This window comes from Papilio machaon, chromosome Z (genome assembly GCF_912999745.1).
Source record: "Papilio machaon chromosome Z, ilPapMach1.1, whole genome shotgun sequence".
NCBI lineage: Eukaryota > Metazoa > Arthropoda > Insecta > Lepidoptera > Papilionidae > Papilio > Papilio machaon.
In genome coordinates, this window is record NC_060016.1 from 11,083,020 (window position 1) to 11,110,245 (window position 27,226).

A 27,226-nucleotide genomic window follows, 5' to 3' on the forward strand; every position below is an offset into this window, starting at 1 on the left:
TTTTAGGTCTTTCAAAGTAACCGAGGAAACGTATTACTATTCTACTAGTTACGATTTAAATTTATAATAAACTAGTTTTTGCTCGCGACTTCATCCTTGCGGAATAAAAAAAGAAAAAGGAAACGGGATATAAGTCCGTCTCCTGGTTTTGAGCTACCTCCCAGTCAATGTTCAGCTAAATCGGTTCAGTCGTTTTTAAGTTATAAATAGTGTTCTTTTAATATAGATTTTGGAAATAAAAACTGTGTAAATTTTCATTTAATTCAAAATACCTTTCTTTTAAGCTCTTTTAGTATATTTAAAGATCCAAAGAAATTGATCTGCAGCTTCGTCTAAAGTCGAAAATATAGTCGCTTCATTGTTGGAATTGTCGCAGCTTTGAGTAAAGGCTAACCGCGGGGTGGCGTCTGGCGTCGTGCTGAGAGATGGGATTGTCGTAGCAGACCAGCGCCTTACTGGATGTCGGTGTTTATGCATTGCTACCCTTGTCGCCCGACCCGCCAGCTTTACTTGATGTGCCCGCGAACGCTTTCTTCGCTTTACCGCTCTTCTCACCAACGGTAGCCGTTTTCTTCTTCGCATCATTATTTTCATCATGATCGAAATCGCTGATATTCAATCCGAGATCGGGATAGTCGTCGTCTGAGTCAGTGTTGGTGTCAGTGTAGTAGCATTTGCTGAGCGGGTGCCGGAGGACGCGTTCATACACACGCAGCAGCATCTTGCACTCTCGTGAATTGGGGCCGTACTCCTGACTGTGCATATCACAATATACATACATTAAATACTGTTATGTGCTGTACAGTTCGAAACTGCACATTCTAATAAATGCTACAGCTTTATTTCGATTTTATTCATAACAACTTCAAGAAGTATTTATTAGATATTATGATTGTAATTAAGTGACTGAAATTACAAAAACATTCGACGACGCGACGCCACGGTGTAAAAACAAAAACAAATTTTGATAGTTTATACACATTACGAGTATATGTTAAAGTATTGCATGCGGCACATTAAAGTGATAAAACTATCTGAAAAAGAATAATTAATATGCGTCTCAAAGAAGGAAAAGTTTAATTTGATAGACTTAAGTAACGAAGGAGGAAGGTCAAGTACAACAGTGTAGAAAGAGAGAGTGAGACTCACCACGCTGTGGTCATGAGATTGTCTCCCATCTCGCGATCGTTCAAAGAGTGATAACACATTGCTGCTTCTATCATCGCGAACGGTACCAGAAACTCGTCCTTCTTTATTTGTTGCTTCATTCTGGCAAGAAAAGAAGTGAAAAAGATTTTGTTAATGTTTGTTTTTAAGTAAATACCACAAGTGAATGTATGCCTGAAACATTAATTTACTTGGTGACTTTGAGTAAATACTCAATGGCCGTTTCGTTGACTCCCATTGCGGCGTAACAGCAGCCGATGACATAATAGTGGAGGGCGACGCGTTCCACCTCGAGGTGCGGCGGCCACGCTTCTCCGTACGATGTTATCTGAACGTTAGTCACCACCATTATCTGTGGACAACGTCAAACCTCCATTAGGCGACCAGTAACAGTTGCACAACAGCAACGATCCTTTCATTCGTTTACCTGAACCAGTACAAGTCATTTAAAGTTGATGACATGATTTGTAGAATGGAGAACTGGATGTGCAACAAAAGATGTCTATAGACCAGGTGCTGGTTCTATTTTAGCTATAGACGCTGATTTATCAGAAAATAAATAAATAATTTTAATGAGATTCTGAATTAAAGAGAATTCAGAATTTGTGACTGTAGAATTTAGATAATTTCGAGGGAGCTCGAGATCTGTCGCTTCCCCCCGACCTCTCCCGACCTCCCCCGACCTCTTCCGACTTCTCCCGACCTCCCGCGACCTCCCCCGACCAGCATTTGCTTGATTGTAATTAATTCAATTTATTAGACGTACATCAATGAGTCTTGCTTGGCTACGCTTGTTATCCAGGATGGCGACCGCTAGATTCCATAGGGAAATCAGGTCTTGGTGGGTGACCCTCATGCCGCTCGTCGGCAGCTTGTGCAACTTCCATAGGTTCAGGAGACCCTTCTGTGCTACTGAAGAATTTTCTTCTGCAAATTCACTGAACGAAAAAATTGACCTGGAATAAAAACATTGGATTCAGCCAAGGACATAGTAAAATACAAGTAAAATAACATAGTTTATTAACCAAAAACAAAACAAATTACACTTACAAAAGTTAACAATTACAGAGACAAAAAAAATTCTTGGCTAATTGGAAGAGGATCAGCTTTTCACTGAAGGCCGCGCTGGTTTTCAGCCTGCACGTAATTTTACTTTAACAAGGTGCAAGTAATTCAGTACAGGGGCAGTTGAGAGTTCAGCCATTCATGTATTCAGCCATATACGTGAATGTGTGTGCGTTAGTTTGTGCGAGAGAGATAAACATATAGAAATATATACACGTATGTACAGTGTGTTTCAATACGTAAACTGTTAAGAAGAGGATGGGAAGGGGAAGTGCATTTGACGGAGGAGGGAATGCATAGGAAGTGAGAATGTTCACTATCCGTGCATCCCCTTTATCGTCGATTAGAGGTAGGCAACGCATCTGAAATTGTGGATGTCTATGCGGTTGCTGTGCTATTTCGGCGAGCTCAGGTGACTGGTCGCTTGTAGATTGCTATTTTATGGTATAAAAAAATATAAATAAGAAGTGGAATCTTACGTATTAGCCCATAAGATTTCCCAGTAGCATATTTTCGGCAGATTTCTGACAGTCGCATTTAGATGACAAGCGCGTCGGTAGACTGCGGCGGCGAGTGCGCTGCGGACGCGCAGGTTGTCCGTGGTATCGCGGGCATCAAAATCATCCGCCATTTCAAACAACATCTGATGTAAAGCCAAACATACTTTAATCTCCATATGTCTTCATACATATCTATACTAATACTAGCAGTTGACTGCGACATCGTCCTCACGAATTTACAAAAAAAAAATTATAAAAAATAGCTTATTTCGCTATTTAATATTCAAAGAAAATTTCATTAGTATCAGGGCCTACAGTAACGGAAACCTCTATGTAAAATTTCTAATCTCTAAACCTGCACGTTTTGGCTGTATGTTGATAGTTCAGTAAGTCAGTTTACTCTTTTATATATTTAGATAATAAAATAATAAACAATAATATAATATACTAGCTTTTTCCCGCGACTCCGTCCGCGCGGAATAAAAAAAAAAAAAAAATAGAAAACGGGGTAAAAATTATCCTATGTCCTATTCCTGGTTCTAAGCTACCTGCTCACCAATTTTCAGTCAAATCGATTCAGCCGTTCTTGAGTTATAAATGGTGTAACTAACACAACTTTCTTTTATATATATAGATATAGATATATTTTTCGTATGTTTGACGAATGTTCGAATTTCAACTATTTCAAAAAAAAATATTTTTATTTTTTGCTGTTACTACTACTATTTTAACACATATAGCCAGCTTATGTTACTCAGTGATAATTTTTTTAACTTAGCGCTGGCGATGTCGCGGGCAAAGGCATCCAGTTACACGGAAAATTGCAGACAATTGTCAGCAGGACTTCGAATCAATTGTTACTATGCAAAAATGGCAGTATGGTTTATTATTTTTACGCTTAGTTTCTGTACGTTATACTATTAAGCTTCGCTTCTTTCAGTGATGGACGGCACTGTTGTTTAATAAATTATAACTAGCTGTTCACGTTATCATGATTTCAAAGATAAGTTGTTGATAGTACGGCCTCGTGGAGAGCACTTACCGGGAACGCCTCGTTGCAAAGGCGAAGCACGTGACGGCGCAGGTTCGAGGACACGAGGCCGCAGAACTCAACATATTCGTCCATAAATTGCTTTATCATTCTCTTGAAAGATTGAAATTCATTCTGGTTTGTCCAAGTTTTTCTTGAGACAAGGAAATAATAGTCGCTGAAAAAAAGGTTTGTTGTGAAGTGCAAGGAAATTCAACTGTAACTGGGTCACCATGAATGAAGACGCGAAGTTTATTAACTCGTTACAGAGGTTTCTCTATAGTTGTCATATATGTACACTGAATACGTATTTCGAAGTAATTACAAACCGTATTTCGGAGAAGAAGCTGTATAATCCATTAGCGGCTCGCAGATTGCCCTTGTAATTTTCGACGCGATTTGGCAGGGCAGTCTGCGAGAAACACCACTAGGAGGCGCGCAGGCGAGACACCGCCCGGTCGTCGGTCATGCCGGCGAACACCGCCTCCCACTGCAACCAACACATTACATTTATTGTTACCCTAAAGCACGGCAAAACATATTATAAATGATGTCAGTGCTTAGAAAACATTAGCCACGAAAAAAAGTTGCGTTCTCAAGCCATCGTCAATTCCCCATTCATATCTTTCACTTAAAATACGTCTTACACACTTCGAATGTAGAAAGTATCAAGTGCATTCTTCTATGTCAATAATTATGAATGTAAGGACAACATAGAAGTTTTTGTTGTCAATTGTATGGCTCTTCAGCACCGTAAAGTAGATGTGTACGTCACGTCAACGTGTTACGACGTTGACGTGACATATAGTGTAGGGATGGGGTAGTGATGGGGAACGTACGCGCTGGCGTTCGTCCTCAGTGTCGCAGCGGGCCATGTAGGTGTTGAATGAGGCGGCCAAGCGGTCGCGCGTAGTCCTGTACTCTCCCAGGATGTTGTCCAACACCGTCGAATTGCACGCCACTATTGGCGCGAAGTTAGGCAGCTCCCGACCAAACGTATGATTGGTGTTTGTAACACTCCTGTCATATAAATTGTACTTTAGTAATACTGCTTACCCAGCTGAAGATTTACTAACGGCCATGCTCGATAATCGATCGCGCATCATTTTTCCTTGAACTTGATATTTTTAAATTAACATTTAAAATTAATTTAGGTGATCTTGAAATCGCATTGGCAATTAAAAAAAATATCTATTTTACAGAGAGCGATCAAGTTATTTTGGAACTCTGTTTCATACAAAGTAATTAAAATATTTCTAAAATCGATGTTTATACATAGGGGTCTATGTAAATTTCCCGCTTCATTTTATTACTATGTACACGAGCACTAAGAAAGGGATTTACCAAATTGATCTTTAAAGGACAAAACATAGACAATAATTCTAGTAAAAATATTTAACAATGTGTTTTAGTTCTTTTTTTTCAAAGTTCATCATCTAAAAACCAAAAGTCTATGTGATATTGGATTCGCACTTCTTAAACACGTTTAAGAATAAATAAAATTATATTATATTCAATAAAGTTGTAACATATGACATAAACAGAGTAATTTTAACAAAAAAGACTTTAAAAAGTCTCTTTTTCATAATAATACTTAATTATACTAATTAATGAAGTTCAAGTTTCTTACCAAAGTATTAGAGCGTCTACAAAGCTTGAAATGTCCCGCGCGTAAAGTTTTTTGAGAGCGTCCTCACAATCCTGGATAGTAACCATGACTGCTGACTGCTGACTGCTGACTGCTGACTGCTGACTGCTGACTGCTGACTGCTGACTGCTGACTGCTGACTGCTGACTGCTGACTGCTGACTGCTGACTGCTGACTGCTGACTGCTGACTGCTGACTGCTGACTGCTGACTGCTGACTGCTGACTGCTGACTGCTGACTGCTGACTGCTGACTGCTGACTGCTGACTGCTGACTGCTGACTGCTGACTGCTGACTGCTGACTGCTGACTGCTGTAACAAGACATTACAGCTTTAGTGGGAACAAGACGACTTTGAGTTGTACGCTTTCATAATATGGCCAAGTCTGGGAACTGTAACATTACAATAATAAAAAGTGATTGGAAAATATCTAAATCTTATGTATAAAATTCTTGTATCACAATGTTAGTAACTATACACCTTCGAAACGGCTTCACTGATTTTTATCAAATTTACACGGAGTTACACGGAGGCCCGCTCGAGACTCGAGTCAAGATAACTGTTGCTTCCCTTCATGAATAGAATGTGCTGAGCAGCTCAATATATAGCCTGGGCAGTAGCACTCCCTCCCCCTGTAGCGCCTTCTATGCCACTCAGTTATCCCACTCATCCCACTCAGTTGAGACAGATCAAAATGGCTGACCGATATAGGCATTGCTCATGCGCCTACCATTTAGCGAGCGGGCATCTGACCTTCATTTATTTCCTTTCTTTATATATCGCATATTATATATATAATATATATTATATATTGCAAGAAGGTTTTACCCTTAATGCCCGTATTCTAGTCCGGCCGCACGATATCGATGCACAAGCGCTTCACGAACCCGGGTCACTGAGCGATAACTTTCGCTGCAGGTCATAAGGGTATCAATAAAATTTAATATTGCTCTTAAAATTAGATTTAGCTAAATATTCGAGTATTATCTCGTAGTCAGTTACAAGTTATTTACAATATAATTTGTAGTTAGTTATATAAATAATGGTTATATTTTAAAGTTATTTTTACAGATAACTAACATTGTGACAAGACAATTTTATATATATTCTTATACGTATTAAAAAAGTTAAAGTACTAAATACATAGAGATTTATTGATGCACTAAACTGTGTTAGCGCGAGGTGAGTTAACATTATAAATCCTGGTTGAATTTCAAAATGAGGAGCGAGTAAACATCGAATGATAAATGTGGCCATAGCCGTTTTGAATACTACGCATTTGGCAACGTGACACATAAAATTTTCCATCGTTACGACGTAGAAAAATAGATCACGTTGCATTTGAAGGATACGTTTAATAAAACTGATTAATATTTAACAGTTCTTGGACAAAAACAACAAGGAATCAGGACATCGATGTTGATAGATTATAAATATAAATCAATGTTTACCGTGACGATATCGATTCTAAATTCATATAATATACTATATACTTTATAATAAGACATGTTATGTCATATTATTTTCGTCGTCTTGAAATAACCAAAGGTTTTTTCACATATTTATTTTCGCTATATATTACGTTACGGTTTTATCCGTAAATTTTAGGATGTATCGAAGTTTGGACTGGATGTCAGCATGATCGAGATTGAAAGTAGCACTAAATACTGGTAAATCACAGACATACAAAGTACAAAAGATTTTGTGGACTGTAGTTATAGCAACAAATTCCGCTTAATTTCACTCCAAAAAATAAAAAATATATTTTTTTTTAAGATAGTTTTTAGAATAATATAATAATAGATAGTTAGAATTCAAAAATAATAATAAGTAATCTATATGTTCTTCCAGACTTTGTTCTACATCTGTACCAAATTCCATCATCTTCTGTCAAAAGGTTTAAACATGTTTAAAAAGAAAACATTTAAAGTAATTTTGATTTAAAACTATTTCTATCCCTCCTTATAAGATGGGGCGGCATATTTCTGCATTCCAGTTCCGGCTTGGCCACGCCTTTTTGATGCGTTGCAGAGTCTTTTGTTCGTCGAATATGTGATGCACTTGCACATGCGCCATGTACCGGGGCTACCTGTCCGCCCGGGCGCGACCTCCCCTACCCCGAACTATTTTACTGAGTTATGTATGAGAGCCATTGTGTTGATGGAATTGCTTATTCCCTACTTACAATAGGGTGTTATTCGCGCTTATATAATTAACTATATGTTTTTTCTATGTATCTGGGGTTGTTTGTACGTAAGTTATTTTGTGACGGCCTAGAGTCGAAACGACTAAACCTATTTTGATGAGTGAGATGTCATTAAAGGTGTTATAGGGATCGTCACAAATCACTTACATTTTAGAGTTTTCTTACAAAGTACACAGTTTTTTTGTATTTTTTAATCATTTTTAAATACTAAAATAACCCCAAAACGTAGCAACAAAAATAAATAAATGCAAATTGCCGGTTTGTACATTAAACAATTTGACACATAAACCAACATGTTTTAGAAGAGGTCAGAGAATGTTTTTTGCATGATTAGGAAATTAAATGAAAATTACCTTTGATCGTTAAGTACAATACAACCCATGATAATAATAAGGATTATTACGGGTTGAATTATTTTAAATTTGATTGTTCATTGGATATTAATGAGAAAAGGACTAAAAAGATCGTCATGACCGCGTTAAGAGAGCATTATCTGATTCATTATCATTTCAGGTTTGAGATTCCCTCATAAATAACATTATATTTAAAGTATCAAAATTTTGATAAAGTGTACAAAATATATCTAAATATATTTAAAACTATATGAGAAATCATTCCCTCTACTTTAATATCTACCCTACAGTTTCCTAGCTCGTGGCACTTCTTTCTCTGCCAACATTATACTCGTATCTTTTTGAAATACTTTGATAAAAGGTATATTATAGTATTATAAAGTTAATAATTTTTATGTAAATTTCACGTGTTTGAATAAAATTACTTTAAAGGTTGCCTAAATCTCCCACGGCCTAAATCAATAATACATTTCGGAGCTTTGTTTGTTATCGACGAGGGTGTTTTTCCAACCCCCACCCTCACCGCCTCTCCTAGCCAGGTTTTGTCCACCTTGCCCGGGCTTGCGACTGCGCGATGGAGCTCAATCGATCAAATATTGGACAGAACTAATTTAATAACCTAGAAAAATTTGCAAGTCCTCAGATATTACAATTTGGAAGAACCGCATTAAAAACTGCTGCATAAATACTTGTAGTAATTTTAATTTAATTCAATAGAAGTTAAGCAATTTAAAAAGACTAAGGTCAAGCAATCTAGAATTATCTAGGATGCCCTCAACGCCCCCCCCCCCCGACACCTCCCCCCCCGCACCGCGCCTCTCCGAGTCTGCGCAACTGCGAAATCCCGGATATAATGAACTAAACAAAGGACAAAGTTGGGTAGTCACATAATGTGAGAGTTTTTATGACATCATTTCACAACTTTTGTCAACTATCTATCTCGCAAAGAACCTTTGTCATGACTTACTTCTAAAATTTAAACAAAGTATAAATATAGTATGTATAGGCTTTGATCAGCATATTAATTAAACCAAGGCTAGGGAATTAGGTGAATTAGGCGTAATTCATAAATAAATGGTTTACATTTTAGAAAGATAGTTTTACAAAATCTACCATAATAAGTAAAATAAGCTAATTTAATGAGCAATAATGAATAAGCACTTCAACAGACACATAGACATATATTTTGTTGTATATCAAAGTTGTAATACTTGCGGTTATCGGTGTGTCTGCTCTGGGTCTCGGCTCGGGCGCTCACTATCTACGTCATCACGTAACTAAAGTCACAAATTATCAGTACAACACAATACACTCACAAAACGTTCAATATTTATTTAAGTCTATATGAAAATAGTTACACTGAACAAAGTTATATCTGTAAAATGCGAAACATGCGGTTCGCGTGGCGAAGGAAAGCGGAGTGGTGCGTCACTGAGGCTGCCGAGGCGGCGCTCGTCCGGGGTCGAGCCTTGTGCGCATGTCCAACCCCCCACATACAAAGCTATCGACTCTCTTCCATTTATCTAGCCAACATTTTTTTCGCTTTTTCAGCTCCTATTTATGTAATATTTATTCGTCCTCGCCGTCTTCTTTGCACACCGAGTTTTGTCAACATTAGAGTACTGTAGTCCTAGGTCTAGTCCTATTTGTCCTTAGCCCATAAACAAGTTAACCAGGACTATGCATACGTGCATCTCACACATTTTTTTTTTATAATTTAAACTTTTTATTACTAATTACTCTTAGATTTTTACAGTATTTATAATTTTTTGTGGTAAGGACTCATGTTGTGATCGTCAGAATTTAATGTGTAAGATGGAGGAAAAGTTAAATAAATGCTTCATTGATCTTTTTTAAATTTATTATCTTGAAGCTGTTTTCGCTAGAAAGGTATAACTAGTAGTTCTAATCAGTGGCAGAGCAAGTGCAGAGCTTGATGTGGGCGAGTTCACGCGAGGCCCTCAAGTGGCAAACGAACATTTTTTTACTCTTATTTAGTTTTGGTTGATTTAATTTATTTTTGGTCAACTGCCTTAAGCCCCCTTCGACTTCGTAATGGGGGCGAGCGGAGAGAGCCATACAATAACCCGTAATGATTAAAGTTTATCTGCTTGTCTGTGTGTTTGCGGGCGCTAATCTCTCAAATTGACTAACTGATTTGGGTAAAGTCTTCATTGACGTATTGTATTAAATGTCACTTAATATTTAGTGTTAGTATATCTCAACCTTTACATGTGTAAAATAATTATCAATTAAAATGTTCAGTTTGGAGATTTTGATTTTCTGTAAAAATTTTAATCCATGATGGATGGCTTAGGTTTCGGTTTTTTTGAAACTATTTTGTAATTTTAAGCTCAATATTTTTATGGGTATCCTTTCGTTCCTATTCCTTACTCCAAGGCCCTATAACAAATGCGAAAGTTTAGATGGATGGATGGATGAATGTTATAAAGTATCTCCGGAACGGCTCAACGTATCTTAATGAAATTTGATTCTGATATAAAACATCGTCTGGTAGAACATATAGGCTACTTATTCAGTTTTTTAATCTTAATTTCGCGTGGACAGAGTCGCGGATAACAGCTAGTTATTTATGAGAAAGCCAGCATTTGCATGTTCACTCCACAGACTTCTATTAGGACAGACAATAACCACGGACCTGCTCGGTTGTCCGAGTGGGCGGAGAGGTGAACTCCGACGTGGCGCGTCCCCGGGTGGTGGATAGGGGAACGCCCCGGCCTTCTGTCGGGGTAGGGCTTCGGCCCCGCGAACCAAACACTGGTAGGTTAGTTAGGGTAAGGTAGGTTAGTTAGGATAAGTAGGTTAAGTAGGTTAGCTAGGTTAGGCTGCGGGTCCCTTGTGGGCCCGCAGAAGAGAGGGTGGTGAGCCCGAGCTGAGTACCACAGGGAAAGGTGAGGGCGAACCTATAGGTTAGTTTAGAGTAGGCTAGTTTAAGTTAGTTAAGGTAGGTTAGGGTGCGGGCCCACTTGTGGGTCCGTACAAGAGAGGGCGGCGAACCCGAGCTGAGTAACTGCCCTTTTCAGGGCAGCGAAAGGTGAGGGTAAGCCTTAAGTGTGGAGGGTGGCGCGGCCCACTAGGGTCGTGGCCGTCGGTTGGGACGTGGGAGCACGACCTCGGTAGCACTCTGCTTGCAGATCTGTTATGCGATAGCGTGTGAACCTGCGTCCCATCGCGTAATCCCGGTGGACATCACCGGGACCGCGGGCCCCTGTCTTGATCAAGACGGGGGCCAAGAGGCGGGGTCTCTATAAACACTAGGCGGCACCAGCGGGGGAGGCGGGGATTCCGAACCTGCATTGCACGGTGTCGTCTTCAAGGAGCGCCTAAGGGCGCAGCGCCCCTTTGGGGGCGCAGAGAGGGCCCCTCCCGGGGCGGTCAGTGGGGCGTCGCGGTGGCAAGCTCACGCGATCCCGTGGCGCCCCACAGTATGGCCATGAGGGAACAAGGAGGTTTAGTGGGTATGCTCCCATTCGGGGAGAGAATCTCACATAACTCTCGTGTCTTCCCCGAGGCACGGAGTATGCATTAAGCATTCCTCCTTGGAAAAAAAAAAAGGACAGACAATAACAATAATAACGCAAAATGAAGATGACATAAATATTTATTATGACGATATATGATGATGAATACATATGAGAGTTATATAACGTCCCTTATCTTACAACATCGCTAAAGTCGAAAATTTTCGGTTTTCACATTTTAATGCCATTAGATTGAGCTGCTCATTCCGCGTCTAACCATTGGTCACATGGTAATTGAAAGGTAAATAAATATAGTAAAAAAATTAAAATAGAGTAAATCGACATAAAACTAAAGAAGTAATTATTTCGTAAGAATTTACCAAATAAAAATCCGCCGATTTTTTTTAAAATAGACAGTTTTCTTCGTCTCCTGTAAAGTTGATAAAAATGACTTATGCGGTGTTGTTAGCTATGGGACGTTATGTAGGTACGTATGAAAATGAAAAATAATTTATTGACATCCAAAATTATACCTATAAGAAGATAAAAAATATCTTAACATAAAGCAGTCTTTCCTTTTACCGCACCTTTGTAAAGTCGCCGCAGTCAAATCAGAACCTTCGTACACAAGGTACCGTAAATTTTTTAAACCCGGCGATTTTTGTCGTTAAGCGACTTTCGCAATACAAAGTTGTAGAGACTCGCACAAAGCGCGCGCGGATTTTTTATCCGTCATCGCCGATCACGATAGCTAATATTTTCAAGACTGCGAAGGAAATTTATACAGATGACATGTAGTCGCTATGACAGTACTAAATGATTAGACAACTTTCGTCAAGGATTTATCTTTGTGTGTACGGAGAGTTCGATGCATATTGCGTAAGTCGGTTAACGATAAAAATCGCCGGGTTTACACCGCGGCGACTTTCCTAACTACATCGACCATATCTGGTCAGTTATGCACCATTCCAATTTGATAACATTTTAAAGAAAAATATTTTTCAACACAATCATGAATTATTTATATAATGAAACTAAACAACCATACTTTACCGTACATTTTAAATAAAATAATAATACAAAAAAACAGTTAATCGCTTTGTATTATTACCATATCCCAACTTTACTTGTAGTCTGTGGATTACACATTCCCCCCCCCTCCCTACCCTCTCGGCGATTAAAAAATAATATTTTCATTTTTCATTTTTACATTTTTGATGTTACAATAATAATAAGGTGTTTGTTTATATGCAGATAGATACACATACACATACACGTAGGTATATGACACACTAGTATGAAATCTAACAGTTCAGTTTGGTTGTTTAGTTTTTAAATGTTACACATTTTGTCGAAATGATCAAATAGTATATAAAAATGATGATTAAGTAATATATAAATAGAACAATAGTTAGATAAGTAAAGTTGTTACAAACTGTACCCTGAGCCGGGTGAAGGTAATTTCAGGTAATTCTAAAATTACATGATATGGCCACAATTGAGATGAACACACTCACTGCGGCCAATGTTAATTCTAAATCAGACGGAGTAGTTAGTAGTTTACAATTATGGATGAAATAAACAAAAAATCGTTCTTAAGATGTATTACAATATTCAAACTTTATGTCGGATGTTGTTGAATTGCGTGCGCATATTGTATTTGGCAAGCGACGCGGGGAATCCGGCGCTAGTGAGGTGCTGGCGACCCGCGTCTCTTGCCCGACTAGCGAGCCGCCATAAAGTTTTGATGGCACGACATTTGCCCACATGTCTGAACGAAGATACAGTTTTAGAAAAGATACACGTAATAGTTATTAAAGAAAGCATAGTTTTCAACGAAATACGAGTTAAACGTCGTGGGTTTTCCCTCCGTTACGAGGGAGTGGAACAGTTGATCTTTTTTTGTTGAAGTTTTTAGCGAGAAAATAAGGGAAAAATAAGAAATTCACACAATCTTAATCAAAACAAGATAATGTTACTTTTGCTAAAATAATAATTACCAAGTTGATTGTGAAATGTTGTTCGCTTAACCCCAACCTCCCCACTACTATCATATTACCAATAATAACAAGTTATTAAATTATTCAAACTTTCGTGAGACATTATCATTAACTTATATAGGAACTAAAACACTCACGTCTATATATCCGGTGTCGGCACCGACTAGTTTCGAGCCCATCGGGGGCCCTTTATCAGGGTGAGTGGACCTAATCTTTGACCTTGTGGACATAATCAGTACATTTTGTGCCCCCGGAAACTTTAACAACAACACCAATGACGCATTGGTATCAACCTCGTCAACGACGCCGGCGCACCCCGCGCCTCCCGCCCCCTCAAGACGCGCCCTAAGAGCGCAGTCGCGCAGTGTACGACGGGCCGCGTCTGCGAAATAATACCAGTCCCACTCAACCTGATGAAGGGCCCCCGAAGGGCTCGAAACTAGTCGGTGCCGACACCGGACATATGTCCGGTATCTGTGACATAGTACGAACACAATGCATGTAATACATAAATTATTACATTTTACAGTAATTGAGTAAAACTTTACTGAAATATATATTGAAAAATCCTCAAATAAAGACGAGCTAAAATGAGGCCACATTAGTTAAATAGAAATAATATGTTTGACTTAGATTGAATTTGAAAAATATTTTATATTTATTAGATTTATTGTTTAAAAAAATAATTCAGAAAATCATTCAAAAATTTCTTAGAAGAATTATGATGTGGCAAAAGAGCAATCGGCCACTTGACAACGGTTTACCGTTTGGTAGTTAAAATGGTCACTTCGCTATTTATGACGAAATGACCACTGTCCATACACATCTGCACTAAGATTGTAGATGTGTTGACTTTCTTTAATGGCAGAGGAGAAGATGTCCAGAAGAGGATATTCTCCCCTGCCAATTCCCGTTTCCATTTTTCTCTTATTGGAAAATGGGGGAAGGGGATGAGAGTTGGCGTCCGGCACGCACACTCATCAGCTGAAACGCGGAATTATTTCCAGTTGACCCCTATCTTCTATGTGGTCGTGGTATTGCACCGGGGGAGCGGGCCATTCGTGCAACAGCTATTGCTGCTGAGAACTCTACCACTGTTAATGACGTGAGATGCTTGCTATGATGGAGGCAGCGGCGCTGTTATCATCATACAACCGCCAATAGCAGGTTATATCTTGCGTTACTGCTGACTACGAGAGGTTTTGCGACATTTTGACGGCGATTTTCTGTTTTTTTTTTCCGCTTTTCACAGCGCCACCGCAAGTTCCACCCGCACGGTATCCCACGCATACGCAACAATGTCCTGAGTTAAATTATGTCGAGAGGCGGCGCAGTGCCGACGTTGTGCCAGCACCCTCGTCCTCAGCGTTTTGAAAGCAACAAACCTTGTTGTAATTCAAAGATTTACCGAGTGAGGTCTCTGCGCCGCATAATTCTCTCTTCATAGTTTCGCCAGTAAGTTGAGGCAATAGAGCGAGCGGCTTCCCGAATTTGTTGAATTACCGAAGCAACCGCTGCCCATACAATCCGCAACAAGTTAAACAAGTCGCAGGTGCATTGCCTAACTTTTTTGGACGGAGGAGGGGACGCACTTGAATGTGGGAATTTCTCCTCCTCCACTAAATCCATTTCTCCTTCCCAACCTTTCCTAATAAGAAAATGTTGGGAAGGGAATGACTAGTCCATTTCAATTTGGGTAGAAGTAAACAATTCTTAAATCATAAATTATAATTAATAATAATCAATGAAATTATAGAATTATTTCATGAAATAAAATATATGAAATATTACGTATAATGAAATTAAATAATACACAATATTTTTTCATAACTCAAATACAATAAAAAATATTGTAAAATTTATCAACACCATCCGGTACCCGCTTTGTTGTGGTGGTGGGGTTCTAGTAACCTTGGTGGCCACCCTCGGAGAAGCTACGATGAACCAGGGCTAGTCTTGCGCGTGAGTCTAGCCGATCTAGGCCCGGGATAGGTAGGTTTAGCGTCCGGGCGGACCGGCCCATCTGGAGGAGTCTGCCAGAGGTGGACTATGGTGGGTCCGCCTCGGAGCATGCCTAGAGATAGGGTCGCGGGGTGTGTTGGCGAGTACCGGTTTATCCCGCCCTTCTGCAGTTCTCGTGGTCAGTAGTCTAGGGGGCCGTGGGGGCTGTGGAGGGATACCGGTTTATCCTGCTCTCCTGCAACTATCGTGGTCGGTTGTCTAGTGGGGCCGTGGGGTCTGTTAAGGGGTATCGGTTTATGTTGCCCTTATGCAGCCCTCGTGGTCGGTTGCGTGGTGGGGTCGGTGTACTGGTTAATTCTGCTCCTCTGCGGCCGTGGGAGGTCGACGGTTGAACCCGATAGCGGATCCGCCATAGGGGGCTGCAGAGGTGAGACTTCCCGCTTTTCTGGCCTCCATAGCCCTTTGGTGGCAGGTTCTGGGAGACCAGTCAACCGTATCTAAGGGCCAGGTGGAAGGTGCGCCTTCGTTCAGGCGCGCCATTCAAAAGGAGGTTAGTGGGCTTAGTAAACACCTTGTGGAGGAGCTGCTTCGGCGACTAGAGCAGGCGGGGCCGCAGAGGAGTATAAAGGGCGTACCCGTAGCCCCGTCACCATGCGCAGGAGGAACAGAAGTGGTTTAGTGGGTATACTGGCCTGACGTCATGTTCCGCCTTGAAAATGGTTTTATATTAATACAATATTTAGTAAACAAGTTCTATGACGTTTTGTTGATATAAAACTTTTCGTTGTCCGACGCACTCTCGGGCCATCCGACTTGGCGTCATTGGCGTGACGTAATTGTAACGGTTCCGTAGCGGAGCCTTATTTCTGCGGCTTCGATTCCTTTCTCTATGATATTCATCAGATGTATCTTTATTTCCAATGCTGGCAGGTTGTCAAACATGGTACACTCGTTCTGTATCATTGCAAACATCTTTCTTTGTGATCTTCTATTCACCGCACATGTTTCCATTTTCATACAACTTTAAACACACTAATGCCAATAATAGTTACACAAAGATTGCATATATGTCATACTTGGTTTTTATATACCTAATATAGGAGTTAACTATCCACCGTTATTATATCATCAGACAATTGAACGCCACATTATGAGTATGAAAATAAATAAAATGGTTACATGAGCAATTCCCTGGGGATTTTTTTAAACCAAAACTCTAGTGATTGTATCTGTTGTATTGTAATATAGAGATCAGGATAAACTGAATATAAAAGTAAATTTTTTTGTAATTTGTTCTTTACACTTTCTCGCTTACTCATATGAAGTGTTTTCACACTGTGTGCGTTGTTTGCTGTACTTACTTACTTAAGATAATCGTCAATAAAATAATAACGGTCATAGTTACCTAACTCTAACATTACTTACAATAATGTACTTAAAATAATGTATCTAAGCGGGCAAGCAGATTACATGTAGGTACTTATACTCGTATATAACTCAACGATTTCATACAGTTGTTATCACATCTCTTTCCATTGACATTTCAGTGAACATTTCTTGTTTCATATCTTTCAAGTTTTGTATTTCCTATTTAAGAAACAATGCGCACAAAAGCAATAAATATATATATTTTTTTGTTTTTTTTATTTTTTGTATTTTTTTGATATTATATTGTAACATTGACTTATATATATTGAAGTTTGCAACAAATATATCTGAATATTTACATTCAAATATATTTTTAGCAAAGCTACTTAGAATCTATACTACAACTACAACACAATTTTTTTTTTGTATTTTTCGTATTTTTTTTACTTTTTTTTTCTTTAGTTTTTTTAGCACAACATTTAAACACACGTATTTATGTAACTATAATTGTGTCCATTGCACGAGAGTCTTTGAATGCTATAAAACAATGCGATGGAGTAACCAATTTGTTCATTTCACAATTACACCTATGAAATATACGACACGTGTAAATAATCGATACTATCAGTTTAGATTAGTCAAATAGTTTGTGGACTTAGTCAGTATTTAATTATTTAATCGATTTATGTTATCCTGCATAACACAATTAGTCTGAATCGGAGACGTCTATCATCATGGACTTGCTGTAGGCGCGGCCCAGGGCGCGGAACTCGCGGGTGCCGTTGCTGTACTGCGTCCTGCACACGACAACATTCACTGTCACATAGTACATCAATGCGTATACTCGTAGATACCGCGTGCGCTTTGTGTCGCTACAAACTCACCTAGCAACAGTCAACATGTGATGACCGATATCCACCATGCCGATGTTGTAATGGCATATAGCAGACTCGAGCATGGCGTACGAAATTAAGTACTTGTCCATGCGTCGTTTTGTTTTAAGTCTGAAATAACAATATACATGTAATTTACCTATATCGCAAAGTCAAGAAAACAGAGGATAGTGAAATAGAATATAATACGATGTTATTTGACATTTTCTGTTATTAGATAAATTGAAGTGATATTGGAAAATTAGAGTAGCTAACGTTATTTAGGGTTTTTTTTTTCTTTAACTTGCAACGTTATTTTGCTTTGTAAATAACACATTACCTGGCGACGCTTTTGAAGCACTCGATAGCTTGGTGCGGCAAGTGCAGCGAGGCTAAGCAGCACCCCTTCAGCAAGCACAGTGCCGCCAGACTGTTCTCCTCATGGCTGCGACGCTTTTTCTTCTTTTCCCTCTTAATGTTCGACATTACCTCTTTTATCAACTGTAAGGAGATCATGTTCACTAAGTTTATGTGCATGTAGATGAATGCAAGCAACAATTATGTGTAGATACCATTCAAATTGCTGTTTAATTTTACATGTCTCTTTAGTTATTTTTGATGTGAAACATCTATTATGTGTTTAGTTTAATAATATTGAATATTTAATATTACTATTATTATTATTATTATTCCACATATTTATTAATTTTCTGATTTAAACATTTTTCTTAATATTATTATTATTATAATTACTATCATTACTATCATTATCATTGCCATTTCCATTGCCATTGCCATTTCCATTGCCATTGCCATTGCCATTGCCATTGCCATTGCCATTGCCATTGCCATTGCCATTGCCATTGCCATTGCCATTGCCATTGCCATTGCCATTGCCATTGCCATTGCCATTGCCATTGCCATTGCCATTGCCATTGCCATTGCCATTGCCATTGCCATTGCCATTGCCATTGCCATTGCCATTGCCATTGCCATTGCCATTGCCATTGCCATTGCCATTGCCATTGCCATTGCCATTGCCATTGCCATTGCCATTGCCATTGCCATTGCCATTGCCATTATCATTATTACTATTATTTATTTAATTATAATATTTAATATTTTATGCACATTACTTGTACACACACGATGTTTCACATCTGCCAGGCGTCCCATGACGGCTCACGAGGTTTTTTTTTTACTATATTACATTTTAGATTTAGAAGGTGATATATTTATGTAGAAAAGTTTTACCGCGCAAGTAACGACTGTCCAAACATCGTACAGGGCCCCACCCTCCGATGTCAGGGGCCCTCAATTGGTGATGCTGAACGTGGCAGTGAAAAAGGTAAAATGTACAAGTACCTTAAGAAGAAATTTGAGGGATTGTCTCTCCCTGGAGAGCGAGCAGACGACGAGCCACAAGCTGAGAAGCTCGATCCTGGGTAACAACAATTGGCACTTGGAGATCTCGTAGTAGGGCACGTTGCGGATGTACGTCGACGGCTCAAGCGCACGGGACCTGGGCCCCGACATCCTGACAAGGAACTCTTGCGCGGACCTGAAATACATAAACAAACTTTTTATAATTTCTCCCTTACTTGAGATACGTAGCTTGTTATTATATTCCTTCTATATTGAATTAAATTTGATAAAAAGAATTATTAATGAAGAATTAGAATATTAATTTCGGTCGATATAAACTATAAGTTAAGTAAGACGTAGGGCAGGGTAGGTGTACATACGCATTGGCCCACATGATCTCCCAGTAGCAGTAGCGCGGCAGTTCAGCCAAGGCCTGGGGCTGATCGCGCGCGTTGCGGTACATGCCCGCGGCCATGCACGCGCGTTCCCGGATCTCTCTCATTCGCAGCTGCGTCAGCACGATGCCGCTGTCAATGGGAGAGTTCTGGAGAACAGACCACAAACATATTTAAATGTCTATATATCCAGGAACGTAATTTCTCTTAATATAATAACATAATGACTAAGCCTTACGCTGTTCTCGTTAAAGCTCAAGGTGTCGATGAAAGTCTGCAGACGCAGCGGGATCACGCTGGTCAGGTTTTGAAAGACCATCAAATTCATCGACATCTTATTAATGTAGCGTTGGCGACACGCTCGGTTACTCCATATTTTTTGACGCATTATTTTATAGCATTTTCTGAAAAAAAAAAACACGTAAGTCAGGTAATTAGTCCATTTGTTCATATCTGGTTAAACAGATTCAAATATGACAAAGCATTGGGCGTACCAATTGTACGTAATGTATTGTACTCACTTATAAGGTTCATAGCAGTTGTTGACTTTGATAGCGGCATGTAAGAAGCCGGCAAAGTCTTTGACTGAGAGCAGGTACCTGGCGGCCTGCGTGAGCTCGCATTATGCGGAGCGGAGCTCGCGGCCCGCCTCCGCGTCCGACATGCGCGACACCCCGCGCTCCTGATGTCAATGCATGCACACACCGCAACATTACTGCTTGCCCTACCATTTGTCTTCGTATTATTAAGACATGATTTTCTGCATTTGTTTTAGTTAAGTGCCATATATGTACGAGTATAGACGTAGTTACACTTTTGTTTAGAAATTTATAAGAAAACTTACATTTCAATAAAAGATTTTAGCCAAATTAGAAAACCTATGTTTTTAAATTATACGAGGAGACGCTAAATTAATGGTTAGTCCACTCTTTAGATAGAGATACCAATATTATAATCCAGTGGGCGTCAATGAAAGAGTCTATCTAGGCTGCAAGCGGTGCGTGTTGTATGACTTGTGTGTATGTGAGCAGGTAACGAGTGGTATTGGCTGACACGACAAACCTACCTCGCACAAGTATCTGAACAGCTCTTTAGCCTGCTTGACGAAGATCGTGTTGTCATTGTAGATGGCGACAGTGTGCTTGAGCGCGTACAGGAAGAGAGTCGTCTCCTCATCGCGCAGGTGCAGCACCGGCGTTATCGGCGGTGACGGTGATGTAGTGATGCCCAATCGGTGGTAGTTCTGAGTTTCTCGCCTGTTATACTCTCACACTTTTATCGTTTTTTCTTATTTAGAAATAATTATACTTATATAAAAATACTTATTTAGAATATAGTAGAACCGGGAATGGAAAAAGACAGATAAAGGAAGGAAGGAATGGAAGAGATATTGAAGATACGACTGTTTCAAACGAGATCACAATCGGCTGGCACATACGCCAACCTTCATAAGGGTGTAAGTAATAAATATAATTATTTAGTTCCTTTATTTTATTAGTACAGTTTGTTAAGTTAAACTGGAACGACAACTGTTAGTTGTTACTACATGAAGAGTGTATAATCTTACCAGACTTTTGTTGCCGTTACGGCGCCAAAGATGTCATGTCTAAAAAACTTTCTGAGGGATTCCCTGCATTTCATCAACTTCTCTTTAGTATTCATCTTGTGGCTAAAACAAATAATCATATAAGAGAGATGGTAGAATGTTTAATTATCACAGCTATGCATGTATACGTATATTTCAATTAATGTTTAATGCAATTAAGTCCCAACGTCGGATATAGAACGGTGATTAAACTCAAAGTAAAAGTGTTTAGGAAATTTGTGATGGGGTACATTAAAATAATAATATTAATATCTAAGTTCTCGACACACGTAGCCTCGGCCATTCGCATTCTGCGTTCTCATTTCATCTGAGTTTTGTGAACGTCTCATCTCACGTATATGACTTGCTTTATACTGGTCTGAGCTTCGGTGTTTTGTCGATCTGGTCCGCAAGTTTATCTGGTCGTATGCACGTATTCCCATATAGGGCAGATCTGAAACCAGGACACGTGTCGCCCTGACTTATATGAGTTTCGGATAAATCCCGGTGCTGGATGCATGTGATTATTGGCACTTATCCGTTCTGTGCAGATCTTAAACCTGGGCATCTACTGTTCTGAAGGGAGCCGATTTCAGCCTAGATCTGGGTTCCGTGCACTTGGTTAATATGAATCTTAAGTAGATTTGAACGCGAAGGACATCTCGTTCTGGCAGGTCCGGGTTCTAGATGCATCTGGATCTTAGGCTTCTGGTTACATTTGAGGTCAGGACAATGTCTTTCCATAATGAAAACCGTCGCGACCGAAAATGTAATCAGAACCTTTGGATCCCATCATGTAATATTCGGGACAGAGGAAAAATTATTCAATTCTTCAAAGCTGGAACGGCAAAGACAGGTTTGAGGTTCTTCGCTTCCATAAATGTGAACAAAGGAGCAGTCGAACGTTTAATCTTTAACACTCTTGTATAACAACAAAATGTAGGTATATTTACCCAGGTAGAGTAAAAATAAAATAATTTCTTCTTGTTGTAACGCAAGTGTCGGCAGACATTGGTGTTATTGTTGAAGTTGTATGAGACAGTACATTTTATCTATAACTTTGGATGTGCGCATGCGCGCCGCACCTCGAGCCCCGTCCGCCCGCTACAGATATTGATCTAATCATACCAATCCCCCCCCAACCCCCTTGCACCCCCTCCCCCCCGCCATGGTGGTTCGTCCGCCGCCGGACCTTATATGGCTGAACACCCCAGGAATTAAAAATTGTATGAAACGAACGACAATAATAATCGTTAAACTAAAACATGTCGAAAAAATATCCGTCATCACAAGCTTGTCAGTAAAAAAAAAATTACCCTATCACAGGAATCTTATAAAACTACAAGAAAGTTATTAATAAATCATACCGAATAATGCGGATGCGGGTCTCTTTTAAAGGATCACTTCTTTATCACGAGTGCAATTTGTTTAAATTAAAACAATACTAATTACACAAATAACGTCTTCACTTCGCTGCTGTTCTGGAGGCTGTGACGCACTTCCCGCAGGCCCTATTTGCGTTCCCTAGCTTTGCCCGGGCGAGCGTCGCCGCCGCCTCCACGCCCGGGCCACCCCCGCGCCTCCCCCGCGGCCACAGACAATCGATATCCTTACCCCCGCGCCCTCTCAGCCTCTTTGCCACGCAATATGTATTAACAGGGCGGGGTTTTTCTATATATAACAAAGGCGAATTTTTTGAGAACAATGATTTAGTTAACACTTTAGGTAACGAAATTAAATTATAATTCGGTGCAAATCAAACGCGAAAGTTTCAAAAAGTAAAAACCAAGAAAAAGATAAAACAATAAAACAAAACGTTAATTTATGTTGCTGATAAAATTATATGAAATATAAGTAAAACAAAGGTATGAAAAAGGTAACAAAGAAAAAATTCAAATTAAATAAAAACATTTACTCACCTGTGGGTTTTGGTGGCCACAAATACTCCGATGCACTGGCACGAACACCACTTATGCACAACACTCAGAGAGAAATAAATGAATACGTGTTCACCGGCTAGGGTCCGGACGAGAAGTGGCGTAGACGGCCGGCGAAGGCTCGCATCCTTTCATCTCCTCCGCGCAGACTCTCCTCCGGATTACCCCATTCCATTGACCTATTTCGTTCTGCGACTGCGCGTAGAGACTATCCAAATTTGTACAAGTTGAGGGAAGACGGTAAAATTTGGCATGGTGCGTCGTGGTAACCATTTCTAGTAAATTCGCGAGCGGAAAATTTCCAACAAATAATCAATAAGAGCCCGTGCGTAGGTGTCTGGCTCCACGGCGCAGACGCGGCCGCCGCCGCCGCCGCCGCCGCCGCCGCCGCGCATGGCAACCTTCATGACAATATATTCTTAAGTCGGCGTCATGCTTTGCCGTGTTGCTTGTTGTCAACTGCATGTAGACGGCATTTAGCTATTTTAAATGTACATATTTTCTTTCTGAAACTCAAATTTTACTTGACGATTGAGTCTATCAAAAATGTTGATTAGACTCAAAGCCATTTAGATGGATGGATGGATGTTTGTTAAAAGGTATCTCCGAAACGGCTGCATGGATCTCGATGAAATTTGACATAGATGTACAGCAAAGTTTGGAAGAACACATATGCTACTAATAAAGTTTTTTTTAATTCCGCGCGGACGGAGTCGCGGGTGATAGCTAGTACTTAATATTCTTTCTGTAGGTTTAAGTAATTAATTTTTTTAATTCGTAATTGTTCATAGTAAATCGTATTAGCAAGATCTTATAGAATCTTCGAAATCCGACGAGTTTAATCTCTAAGCGACTCAGCAATACAATTTCATAGGGGTTCAAACACAGATACGCGTCGCTAACATTTTCGAGTCACTGCGAGTAAGACCCTCCCTACCCGAAACTCGGGACGCACGTAAACACTTTTTGTTTCGAAGATTTACTTTTCCTTGCTTAAAAGGATCTAATTTGATTCATATTGTTCTCCAAATCTTTAATGATAGGGGCACAGTTAATGGAGCTAGTTATTTTTTTTAGAAGTAGCGCTTGACCACTTTAAGCTGTAATGCCCGTCCGAAAGATGGTACGCGCGATCTTAAAAGAGTTGACGTTGGCCTCGTATATTCTAGTTGTTATTACATACAACGAGTACGCTTCTGCATTTATTTAGGCAGCAGAGTTTGCGACAGTCTGAATGGAGGTATATTATTATCATAGATTACGACCTTATATAATGGTGTTCCTACCTAGTTATATATTGCTACCAATTTTCAGTTTTATGCGAATTATTGTACGTTCAACACTTAGTTTCGTTTAATTTGTCTACGCTATATTTTTTTTAAGATTTTTGTCTTTTGTGTAAATGTTATTTCAAATCAGGTTCTTTTCCATAACCATTTACAATACATATCTTCACTTCTTGAATATTTCATCAATCTGGAGGGTATAAGTCCATGTGGGCCGGCCCCGACCGACACTGTCGGTTACTTTGCCGACATAAATTTCCTTTGTCAATCTCATTTCATTCATCCTATCAACATGTCTTTTTTAACTCTACTTACAACCTCCTCTGTTAAACCACATTCTTCCCTTATAGCACTATTTCATATCCTACCATTCACATTTCTCAAAGAACGCATTGCCACTGCATTAATTTTAGTCGTATCCTTACCAATACAGTTTTCATTAAGAATTTGTCGTCAATTTTTATCAAGATAAATTAATTTCAATCATCGAGATGACAGTCAATAATAATAATAAAGAAATATAAGTTTTTGTTTATTCCGAGCAAAGGCAGAGGAAAACAAAAGGAAATTTTGACTGTGTGAAAGAAGATATGTGTGAATCCAGACTTGCTGACAGCGCAAGTAGCTATAGGATAGGTTTTAAGTTAGGATATAGTGAAGAGTAACAACTAGGTACAAAATGTGAGGATGCTGTTGATTCTTAGCAGAGAGTATTGATTTGCAACAATTTCTTGTAGTTCTTCAAAAGGTCTCGTATAGGTTAGTAGGGTCCTAGGCTATTGACTTGATCTGGCATTCATGCGAATGAAAATGATTTGGTTCCGGTAATCGCAGTTCAACCACATTCACCGAGTTAAGAATTTTTATAATAAATATAATTGTATTAGAAATGCCACGCCTATATTAAACGCCAGCTGAATCATTTCACAAATGAACATGTAAATTATAATCGACAGTGATATTTTAGGAAAAAAAATTAGGAAGCTTCAGCATGTCTGATTTTTTGTTTAACATAATTGGAATCAATTCGCATAAAAAATTGCAAAGAAAAATATGAATAAGACAAAGTTTGTTAATATTTTATGAACAAAAATATTATATAGTATTTAATTTCACACATCAAAAGTTGAAAGCAAATCGCAGCGTCAGACATAGAACAGCAGCAGAGACTAATTGGGGATCTTGCAGCTTGCAGCCAGACTCTTGCAGTTTGCAGCCTGCGAGCGTCTCGCAGCTTGTTGAAAAATTCGCATTAGTCATACATCAGTTTAATTAAAATATAAATTTGTGATTAAATCACAACATTGACCCTAGAACTTGTGTTTGAGTCATGTTTGGACAAACAACAAAAGTTTTTGAGGACTATTATTTTTTCATTAATTTTAGGTATTATGTTCTTTAGTTAACTATTTTTTGCACTAATTCCCCGCGTACACGAGGCCGCGTTAATCTTTAATACCATCGATTATAGTCTCTTAGCGACTTACACAATATATATAGTGTTAATAGAATAGAAATGAACAATCGACAATAGAAAATATAGTTTTTTGACCATAATTTATTGAAATGACATCAATACATTAATATACAAACATATAGACACACAATTACTTGCAAGACTTATAGTAAATAAAAATGTTGTCACTCCCAGACGACATTTTCCCGAACCTCACCTTCGAAAATACCCTTCAATTTACCATCATTGACACATCCTGTACCAAACATTTTAACATTTTAAGTTCAAAACCTTACTTACTACCATGTCATAAAACCTGCATACTTTAGATTCCAAACAGTGACCTACAATTAGCACCAACTTGTAAGTCAATAGATTCCATCCTTTAATGTACTTTTTGTACGTAAACCTAACTTTGTATAATACTCGTAATATGAATAGTTGATGCACAACTACGAGTAAAAGATAATATAAATTTTGAAAAATAAAAAATAACGTGTCAGAATCAGTGCTAACGAATGGTAAACTTTTCCTGCACACATCTTTACAATCAACATCATCATCATCAGCTCAATATACGTCCCCACTGAGGGGCTCGGAGCATACCCTTACTTAGGAGTGACTAGGTCAACCACGCTAATACAGAATAATATAGATAAATGTACATATGTAAATCGAAACTCGAATAACACATTGGTACATGGCGGGATACGAACCCAGGACCTGCAGATTGCAAGTCAAGTGATAAACCCCTGAGCCAGCGACGCTCTACAATCAATCAATAACAATTATATCAATATTTAGTAAATGGTCGCGGTGTTACAACAACGGCTTGTCCTCGGAGATAAATTTATACATGATATTTAAATTATGACATACAAATGTATAGTTACTGCTACGAATAACATATTTTTCCTTACTGCCGCACTCAGAGTTGACGGAGTGTATGCTTAGTGTGAGACATTGACACATTATCTATATAATATGTTTTTAAATAATAAAAAAAAACATTAATTTTATAAGTCATCTTAAAAACATGACGATCGTCGGCTGTCTGTCTGTAAACATTTACTGTGTACTTGAAGTACTTATCAAATTATGTATACCTATATAGTATAGTGGTAAATGCTCGATATAAACGACATTTATTGGACTTTCAACAAAAGTAGTTGGTAAATGTGAGTATTGTCCTAGTTTTTGCAATGTCACATATTAGTTAAAATTCAATATTAGGCGGGATATTAGTTAGATACTTGTTCCCTTATACAATAACTTATACTATGAATTTTATTCCTAAATTTATTAAAATTTCTTGTTACATAATAATAAATTAATTAAGAACGGCTTAGCTCACGTATGAGCGACCGCGAACATCTCAAAATAAACACTCGCCCTCATGGACATGAACATGGACCCTCAACTGGTCCGAAACTAGTCGGTGCCGTCACAGGACAATTATATATGAAAGTTAAGCCGTTCTTAAATAATTTATATTCCCAAAGTTTAGGTTCGAAAAAAACGTCTAATAACAAAAATTGAGCAAACTGTGG

The 27,226-nt window shown here is 38.9% G+C and overlaps 2 protein-coding genes across 3 annotated transcripts; both read right to left on the reverse strand.

The window, feature by feature from the left end:
• Positions 1-247: 247 nt before the first annotated feature.
• LOC106717120 lies at positions 248-5,524 on the reverse strand. The gene is made up of 9 exons (XM_045686176.1): positions 5,393-5,524; positions 4,602-4,782; positions 4,092-4,252; positions 3,775-3,940; positions 2,712-2,875; positions 1,934-2,123; positions 1,359-1,519; positions 1,150-1,269; positions 248-755 (listed from the first exon to the last, which is right to left on the reverse strand). Exons 4-9 carry the CDS (start codon positions 3,871-3,873, stop codon positions 470-472), a joined length of 1,020 nt encoding a protein of 339 aa, XP_045542132.1. The 5' UTR covers positions 3,874-3,940; positions 4,092-4,252; positions 4,602-4,782; positions 5,393-5,524; the 3' UTR covers positions 248-469.
• An 11,340-nt stretch (positions 5,525-16,864) lies between these two features.
• Positions 16,865-23,224, reverse strand: LOC106717117 (tetratricopeptide repeat protein 39A). 2 transcript variants are annotated; one of them, XM_014510834.2, is made up of 10 exons: positions 22,917-23,224; positions 20,980-21,081; positions 20,479-20,668; positions 19,934-20,094; positions 19,651-19,816; positions 19,398-19,561; positions 19,018-19,213; positions 17,993-18,153; positions 17,665-17,784; positions 16,865-17,577 (listed from the first exon to the last, which is right to left on the reverse strand). In XM_014510834.2, exons 5-10 carry the CDS (start codon positions 19,798-19,800, stop codon positions 17,487-17,489), a joined length of 882 nt encoding a protein of 293 aa, XP_014366320.1. In that variant the 5' UTR covers positions 19,801-19,816; positions 19,934-20,094; positions 20,479-20,668; positions 20,980-21,081; positions 22,917-23,224; the 3' UTR covers positions 16,865-17,486. The 2 variants fall into 2 exon arrangements, with proteins under 2 accessions (XP_014366320.1, XP_014366321.1); XM_014510835.2 differs by lacking the exon at positions 22,917-23,224 and adding an exon at positions 22,365-22,530.
• Positions 23,225-27,226: the final 4,002 nt, after the last annotated feature.

What these genes read in the sequence shown, in the direction of transcription:
- LOC106717117 (XM_014510834.2), bottom strand. Translation starts at nt 19,800, where the DNA reads ATGCGTCAAAAAATATGGAGTAACCGAGCGTGTCGCCAACGCTACATT. An exon ending in TGAGCTTTAACGAGAACAGC is followed by an intron (nt 19,562 to 19,650) that starts GTAAGGCTTAGT and finishes TCTGTTCTCCAG; the next exon opens with AACTCTCCCATTGACAGCGG. An exon ending in GAGATCATGTGGGCCAATGC is followed by an intron (nt 19,214 to 19,397) that starts GTATGTACACCT and finishes TATGTATTTCAG; the next exon opens with GTCCGCGCAAGAGTTCCTTG.
- LOC106717120 (XM_045686176.1), bottom strand. Translation starts at nt 3,873, where the DNA reads ATGATAAAGCAATTTATGGACGAATATGTTGAGTTCTGCGGCCTCGTG. An exon ending in TATTTACTCAAAGTCACCAA is followed by an intron (nt 1,270 to 1,358) that starts GTAAATTAATGT and finishes TTTTCTTGCCAG; the next exon opens with AATGAAGCAACAAATAAAGA. An exon ending in AATCTCATGACCACAGCGTG is followed by an intron (nt 756 to 1,149) that starts GTGAGTCTCACT and finishes TGATATGCACAG; the next exon opens with TCAGGAGTACGGCCCCAATT.